Source organism: Kogia breviceps, chromosome 3 (assembly GCF_026419965.1).
Source record: "Kogia breviceps isolate mKogBre1 chromosome 3, mKogBre1 haplotype 1, whole genome shotgun sequence".
Lineage (NCBI taxonomy): Eukaryota > Metazoa > Chordata > Mammalia > Artiodactyla > Physeteridae > Kogia > Kogia breviceps.
The window spans coordinates 168,146,333-168,154,769 of NC_081312.1; the positions used below are offsets into that span (position 1 = coordinate 168,146,333).

General features: G+C 44.4%; 1 protein-coding gene across 1 annotated transcript; it reads left to right on the forward strand.

Moving 5' to 3' along the window:
- The first annotated feature begins 3,707 nt into the window (after window positions 1–3,707).
- Window positions 3,708–4,400, forward strand: LOC131752916 (uncharacterized). The gene has a single exon (XM_059057577.2). The coding sequence runs from the start codon at window positions 3,708–3,710 to the stop codon at window positions 4,398–4,400; it is 693 nt and encodes a 230-aa protein (XP_058913560.2).
- The last annotated feature ends 4,037 nt before the right edge of the window (window positions 4,401–8,437 follow it).

The window sequence follows — 8,437 nt, forward strand, 5'->3', positions numbered from 1 at the left end:
AGAGAACCAACTGGCTTATAAATGCTGCATTAATTCCGCAAAAAAATATTAATTTGCCATTACTGATCTATATAATAGTACTAACCAAAATTAATGTATTAAGAAGCTTAAAATGATATTCTTTCAATTATTTCATGAAAAACATTGCTTTAATATTTTTTAATTCACTTGTTAATTCAGTGAAGGGAAATCCCAGGATAAAATTAAAACTTTTTGTGCACTAGTATCAATGTCAGCAAGAAACAGGTGCAACATATACCTCTATCAGAGAATAACTAAATAATCTCTTTACAACCAAAGATACTTAACCAAACAAGATATGAAACTCCAGAGTCACTCTTGAGCTTCCTATAAGCAAATGAAACTACCTGCCACCTACTAATTTTTTTTAAAATTTTACAGCGGATTGCTACTTGCATTTTGTGAGGAGGAGATATTTTAAATAAAGGGGGGTCTAAGCTCTTCCAAGGGAAAATACTATCAAAATTAAATCAAAACATCATACTGATATTATACAGCATCTCGCTAAAGAAATCAAAGAACCTTTTCTTTACCACTTAACAGATATAAGAACTATCAAGTAATCGGTGCCAGAGTTATAAAAGTAGACACAAAGCGTGCAGACTCATCTCCAGTCTAGCGAGGTGAGAGTCATCTAGACTAACTTCCTTTCTACAAAGGCTGAGCCACCTTTGTTCTCACCTGGTTCAGATGATGCGAGCATGGGGTCAAGAGCCTACCTTCTATTCACAACTAACCGTGAACGAGCCTACCTTCTATTCACAACTAACAGTGAACAGTGGTGGCATATGTGCTACAGAGGGAACTAACACACAAGCATGCTCTTCAGGGACCGTGTACGCACTCTCTCTCAAACTCAAAGTGTCCCACCCTCCCACGTGCCCTTTCCACCTGCCATCTCCTCCTCATCCTTCAGGTCTTGCCAGCCACTTCCTCAGGACAGCTTGCCCTGCCACTCCCAATCAAGTTAGGTTCCCTGGTGACAGGTTTTATAGCTCCCTGTACTTCACTTCAAAGGACTGATCCCTCCTGTTGCTGAAAACAAGGTACCTAACGCAAAGTCATGGGTACAATAAGGCACTCAAGAAATATTTGTTGAATAAACAAACAAGCGTGAATTTATGATTCCTCCCCCCGAATTTTACAAAGAAACAAGCTTTAAAAAATTAATTATCTGCATATAACCTGGAAATGGCAGAGACCAGTTGAGACTCCAAGTTTGTGACTCTAATTCCCGTGCTCTAATGCCCATGTACTATAAGGAAGTGTGCTAGAAGTCAGATTTCTTTCAAATGAATATTATTTTTGTATTGACTTCCACTGTAAAAATTGAGACACTTTCTAAAGGAAAAAAAATGAGACAGTAAATATAAGGAAATCATATCTAACAATGCCTTTCAAAAATCACACTCGGGGCTTCCCTGGTGGCGCAGTGGTTGAGAGTCCGCCTGCCGATGCAGGGGACACGGGTTCGTGCCCCGGTCCGGGAGGACCCCACATGCCGCGGAGCGGCTGGGCCCGTGAGCCATGGCCGCTGAGCCTGCGCGTCCGGAGCCTGTGCTCCGCAACGGGAGAGGCCACAACAGTGAGAGGCCCACGTACCGCAAAAAAAAAAAAAAAATCACACTAAAGGGACAAACTATACCTTTCTGGTAATAAATGGTCTGAGTATTGTTGGTGTAACAATACCATTGTGCTAAAACGAAACAAGGATGGTTAAAGTGAAATTGCAAACATAAACCAGAAAATGTAATCACTTGCCACTTTCTAACTGAAGCAGCAATTCCTAAAGTTTTGGTATTGTGGCTGTTTTTTTGCCAGCTTCAAACTGCCTTAACATTCCTAGCATTTACAAATCAAAGTAATTTTGTTTCATTTCAGTTTGCCACTAGCTTAAATTTACTGGCCTCTTTTTCACCCATCTTCCCTAGCTACAAAATGTAACAGTAACCTGAGAGAGATGCCAACATGAAGGCAAAGGCTAGCGCACACCTCTGCCTGGCACTGGAAGTCCAGCTTGGATCTGCCATGCCAGGAAGTTGTCTTGGTTCCCAAGGATGACCAGCCAATTAACAGATGGTGCCAAAGCCGACACTTCTACTTACTGGCTTGTTTAACCAATGGCAGCTGTCCTCCAGGGGAGCTATTTCATGTCAAAACAATGTTATAACTGGTAATGAGCTATTCTCACCAGAAACAAGGATGCCAGAGTCAGACAGGCTAGCTAAAAACAGTAAGTAGGCACGAACAGCAAGACTCAGGGCCCAAGTTCTTAATGTTTGGGAAATGATGCTTCTTTGAATGCTCTTGTGACACCTCAGTGATTCTTTAAATAGGTAATCAGCGAAGGAATTTCTGTTAACTCAGAATACCTGTACTTGGAATTAAGGCTCTGGCTTTCCTTTTTAAATTAATTTATACCTTTATTGGTGTAGCTTTTTTCTCATATTTTGACATATTTCAGTTACCTATGTGGAATAGAACATAGGTCAACATCCACCTTAAGTAATAAACTAGACTATGTTTACAGACTTTACTATAAAAAAACCCAACAAGCTCAGAAACGTTTTTCTTAATTTTCGGGTCTGACAGAGTGAGAAATAAAAGCAAATAAACCACTGTCCATTTGATGCTGGCTAATTTAATTCTTGTTAAGATGACTTCACAAAAGAAAAAAGTACCCTGCATTCCCTGTAACAGAACTTCTCATAGATTCAACATGTGAGGGAGTTAGTTGGCCAGGGTGATATCTAAAGTTTTGTCCAACTTCTCTGTGCTACGAAATATTAAATATCTATCCCAAAGACGTACTTCTATTTATAAATGGATTAATACATGCTTGAAATCACTTTCTTCCAGCAAACAAAATATTTAAGACCGTGTCCCCACTTTTTTTCTATGTGTCACATTATTTCCAATGACTGGGTACTGCCCCAATTCAAAACTCCTTCCCAGTCCCATAAGGGACTCATTTAACTCAGGTTGAAATCTACTGACTAAAAAGCATCCGTGGATTAAAATGAAGGGGGGGGGGCAGACTCTACTCTTCAATTTCTAGAAATGTCCACCCGTGGATTCATACTCTTCACATTTCTTGGCATTAAAATACCTGCGAGTAACCATTCTGCCGCATCACAACTGCCGCACCAACACCCGGCTGTGAGCTCCAAACTATTTTGCAAACTCTGCAAAGGCGCAGAAATTTCCAGCCTCTCCAAAGCCCTCATTCACCCCATCCTCCCCCTGCCTAGTCGAAACGAAGTCCCGCGGCAGGAAGGCAATAATTTAAAAGAACCAAGTTTGCCTCAGTCCTGCCCACTTGGTCTCTGGAGGACGCAACTGAAACTTGCAAGGGAGACACGTCTCCCGGGGACCGAAACTTGCTCGGGGGGAGGGGGAGGCAGCGGGTCTCCCCTCCCCCCGGACCTGGCCGACCCCTGCCCCTTCCAGAGCCCCCCTTCACGGGTCGGCAGGTCCCCTCCCGCGCCGGCCCCGCCAGACCCTCCCCGCACGCCCCCCTGCGCCCCCTACCCGGCGCCCGCCAACCTGCCAATCACACCCGCAGCACCCTGCCGTCCAGGTTCCAGGGGGTGGGGGCCAGGGCGGCCGCGCTCTTTTCCGGAGCCGGCCCCCCTGGAGGGCGGGGAAGTGGAGCGCTGCTCCGTCCACCTTCCCCGGGGCCGGGAATGGCGGCGTCCGGCTCCCCGGGGCCAACTCCGAGTCCCTGCCTGAAGGAAACGCGCCAAGCCCCACCGCCGCTGGCCCCTGGCGGGGGGAGAGGAGAAAATGAACTTACCTCCGGACGGTCCCGTCGGCGGAGCCAGCGCGGGGAGTCCCGGGGGCCCAGGAGGTCCCGGCGCGGCGGCTACCGCAGTGCCCTCCGCCCCATTGTTTCCCTTCCAAGAGGATCCCGGCGAAGCCGAGCCCTGGAACCAGGAAGTTCCCCGGCGCGACACCTCCTGCCGCCGCTATGGAAACGGCCCCCGCCTCCCAGGGCGGCTCGCCCGGGACCCCGCCTCCGCGCCACCGACCCCGCCCGCCTCACGGGCCGCTGCCAACCGACGCCGCTGCGGCCGCGGCCGCCGCCATCTTGGGGCGGCCCGGGCGGCCTCTTCCCGGCGGCACGTGCGCGCTGCTCCCGCGTTCCCGCCGGCCGCGGGGGCGCGCTGCCAGGGCTGCCGTGTGCGGGCTCCGTTCCCCGGGATGCGCGGCCAGAAACGGCGCCTGGAACCCCGAGGGAGGGAGGACGGGTCCGGGCGGCACTGGAGATCCAGGACCGGAGCGGGGCTTCGAGGCACTGCAAGAAAACGACCAGCTTCAGCTGGTGTCAACTGGCAGGTCGAGGGATGGACGTGTTAGGTTCCTGGCTCAACTACTGACCAGCCAGCTGTCAGGACCTTGGACACTTTAATTTTACCTATGCCTCAGTTTCTTCATCTGTAAAGTGGCATAACAATAGTACCTGCCTCATAGGGTTGTTAACCTGGAAGCAAGTGCATGGTACTTAGAAAGTGCAAAATTATCATTCATTCAATAAAATGGCACTGCTTCTGACAAAAGTCACATTTCTGTCTTTTTCCAGGAACTTAATCTAAGTGTTCAAATCAGCACCACTTTAAATAGGCTACTGTGTAAGATCCCATTGCTGCTTGAGACTTCTGAAATGCTGATCTTTTGTCCCATATTTCTCTAGGTCAGCTTTCCTTTTTTAGATCATGGAAATTGTCAAGAGTTTTAATCTCCAGAATCGTCCATCAAGAGGTTCCATAAAAAGATGAATGATGTAAACTTTCCAATACTGTAATTAGCTGGCAGTTAAATGATTTATTCACTAGAAGCTAGCAAAGTTAGGGTGTGCAAATAACTAAAAGGCTTCCTGTCCTTGATTCCAGGAACTAGAATTACTAAAGCTGGCAACTCTGCATGGTAGCTATTATCTCTCTTTTCCAGCTGCTGAAAACTGACACCAAGAAACTGGGTGCTGTGTGCACTATGGGAGAGGAAGGGAGGAAGGAGGCGGGGTCACGGCCTCTTCCAAAGGATGCAACCTTGAGAACCGTGCATAAGCTTAGGTCTCAAAGGCTTCTCCTAGCTCACAAATGTTGTGATCTCCTTTGTGCACTCTTTAAGAAAATACAATGTATATACTTCCCTTTGGGTCTTCCTTCATACATTTAAGCCAGATTTGGGAAGACCAGTGTTTAATGATCCTGATCCAAAAATAGTGGGACTTCCATGTAGGTCCACTTCCATGTAGGTCCAGTGGTTAAGACTCCGTGCTTCCACTGCAGGGAGCACGAGTTCGATCCCTGGTCAGGAAACTATTGATAAGATCCCGCATCCCGTACGGTGCAGCCAAAAACAAAAAGCAAACAAAACAAAGCCATAAATAGCTTGATATATGAAATGAACTGGGGTAGAAACAGATCAGGAGCTGGCGGGACAGCAGGACATTGGTAACTTTTTCAACACCCAGACACTTCTCCAAAAGTTATGGAATGCTCTGATTAGTGATCCCCCAGCTTGGGAAATTTTCAATTTCTGAAAGGCAGGAGCCCCCTCTCATACAGCCTTTTAGCCCCCACTGGACCAGCAGATCGCTTTGCACATGGTAGGCCCTCAATAAACATTTATTGAATTAAATCACCATATTCGTGGTTGTGCTCTCAGCATTACAGGAGGCCTTGGGGATCACAGAGACACGCAAGAGATGTTCTTCAAGGGACATCCTCGCAAACATCATAAACAAGAACTCCGAGTTACTAGTTAATGAGTTAATGGGATTTTGGATGAACAACCTCAGCCCCAGGCTTATTTGGCAAAACAAAGTGGAAATTTCAGATATGTTTTTCCATAAATTTTATGGGTAATTTTTTTTTTTTTTTTTTTTTTTGCATTACGCGGGCCTCTCACTGTTGTGGCCTCTCCCGTTGCGGGGCACAGGCTCCGGATGCGCAGGCGCAGCGGCCATGGCTCACGGGCCCAGCTGCTCCGCGGCATGTGGGATCTTCCCGGACCGGGGCACGAACCCACGTCCCCTGCTTCGGCAGGCGGACTCTCAACCACTGCGCCAGCAGGGAAGACCTATGGGTAATTTTTTGAAAACTTTACTTTGGACCTAATTATGAGCACCACTGACTCAATTTTATACTACAATAATAGCACGATTAAGGTTCAGAAAAACCCACATTTTCCCCAAGTCAAAGTGTCACCAATGAATTGTGTCACCTCAGTATAAAACCTGTATTTGTTCTTAGGTATACCTTTAGGGGCTTCCCAGAATTTTTTTTTATTAACCTTCTTGGAGCTGTTGTTAAACCGTAAACACAAAGTTCTGTCTTTATATCCCCAGCATGGTGCTTGACATGCGGTAGGCATGCAAGTTCACTTATCTATGGCATATGATAAATATATAGAATTTATGTCGATGATTAGCAAGGAAATAAAGATAGAATCATTTTTCCTCTAAATCAGGGATGGACAAACTTTTTCTTAAAGGGGAAAGATAATGAACATGAGAGCAGCCATAGACAATATGTAAAAGAATAAGTGTGCCTGTATTCCACTAGAAATTTATCATGGAAATAGGTGGATTTGACCCACAGGGCATATTTTACCAACCCCCTAAATAATTATATTTAGATTATGCTCACTCCACTTTTATATTCATTCCAATAAAATGTCCGATATTAACTGAAGAAAGTGTAAAAGCTTGATATCCATAAAGCACCAAAAAGTTAAAAAAAAAAAGTATGGAGTAACACTTTATGTTACCAATTAAAATATTTCAAAAATCACAAAGGTTTAGAACTATGTCTTACACATTATGATGGAATAAGATAGATGGATTTTTGCATTTCATGTTTGCAAAAGTTATGCATTATGCTAATGAAAAAAACCTTAAAATGTTGCCAAAGGTAAAACTATATGTTTAAATCCTCAGGATGCCATAATAACTAAGGCCAGAAGTACAATTTGTGGTGAGAACAGAAAAACATAGGACATAGAGGGAAAAAAAATCTCCAAAGCAAATCATACATCCTTCACTATCATCTTCAGAATATGGATGAAAGGGTACGTTCCTAGAGCCTCCTGTAAATTGAGAATGTGAAATGTGAATCCATGGCTATTGGATCCATTTAATGTTTTTAAAATAAGGGTAAGCAGATAGCTCCCTAGTGGGGGGAGGTTTTTTTTCAGGAAAGCTGTGGAAAGCTTTGCCGTGCACATTGTCATGCTCACCAGCAGTAGTACTTTCTGAAATCTCATAAGGAGCCAGTGCTCTCCCCTTGGTCAGGAAAGTCAGCTCCAGTGACACTGTGTATAATTATGCTTCATTGTTGAAAACAACTTGGACCAGTCAACACCTGTGTACCCAGTGTAAGTGAAAAAGCAACGACTAATCAACAACCACATCCACAATGCTCATACTGAAAAGTTATCCTTTGGTTTAAAAGAGAAGTTATCGATTGCACAGCAAGGAAGGAGAGTCCATGGCACGACTGTGAACCCCATAAAATTGTATGCAAGATGCTGTGCGCACAGTTTGTTCCTTATAACTATCTGGGGTCGTATTGTTTTTTTACTGGTATACTTGGGTTTTTTCTGTCTATCTTAAAAACAGACATGCCGTTAGACTGGGGAACAGATCTGTCTTCTTCCCTACTTTATCCCTTAGTCCAGATCAGTGTCTGATACAGAATGAGCTTTCTCTAAATAATTGTAGAAGGAATGAAGGAAGGGAAGGAGGAAAGGTGGAAGGGAGAGAGGGAGGAAACAAGGAAGGAAGGAACAAAGGTATACAAATATACATTTTTCCTATATAATATTGTACATCACCTAATACTTCAGTTTTTAAAAATACATTTATTTTCTGGGCAAAATATTTCTTAACTTTTCCATGTGCTCCAAAGGGTGTGTGACTCAAAGGGGAAAAAATGTAGGAATGATTTGTTTTCAACTACAAAGGCTGCCTCTCATTATCTTCTCTGCTCTTTGGTTCACAAGCCAACCTGCTCCAGATTACACACCAGAATGGTTGTCATGGTTTGCCAGAGACAGATAATGATGTCATAGCATTTGAAAAGCATCTCCTTATGTTTTTATAGCTTTAGAGAATTTCTTCTGTCTGCTCAACTTAGAGTTTCCATACTTCACCTCTCTGTTTGACCACCTTTTAGATATCATTCATGCCATTTATTTGTTTTTTATTTGTCTCGTCAAGCAGAGTTGTGTTAAAAAGTATTCTGAGATATTGAAAAAAATTGAAGTACAATTTCAAGGCATTTTTGTCTCCGTTGCAGGGCGATAAAACTTTTGCCTCTGTGTATGTGATTTTTGCATTTACTTTTAAACTCTGTACACATAAATCTATATACATTGTCTGAGAGCTGGATTTCAAAGATGACCCCCCCAA

Coding starts and splice junctions, on each gene's coding strand:
- LOC131752916 (XM_059057577.2), top strand. CDS start 3,708: ATGGCGGCGTCCGGCTCCCCGGGGCCAACTCCGAGTCCCTGCCTGAAG.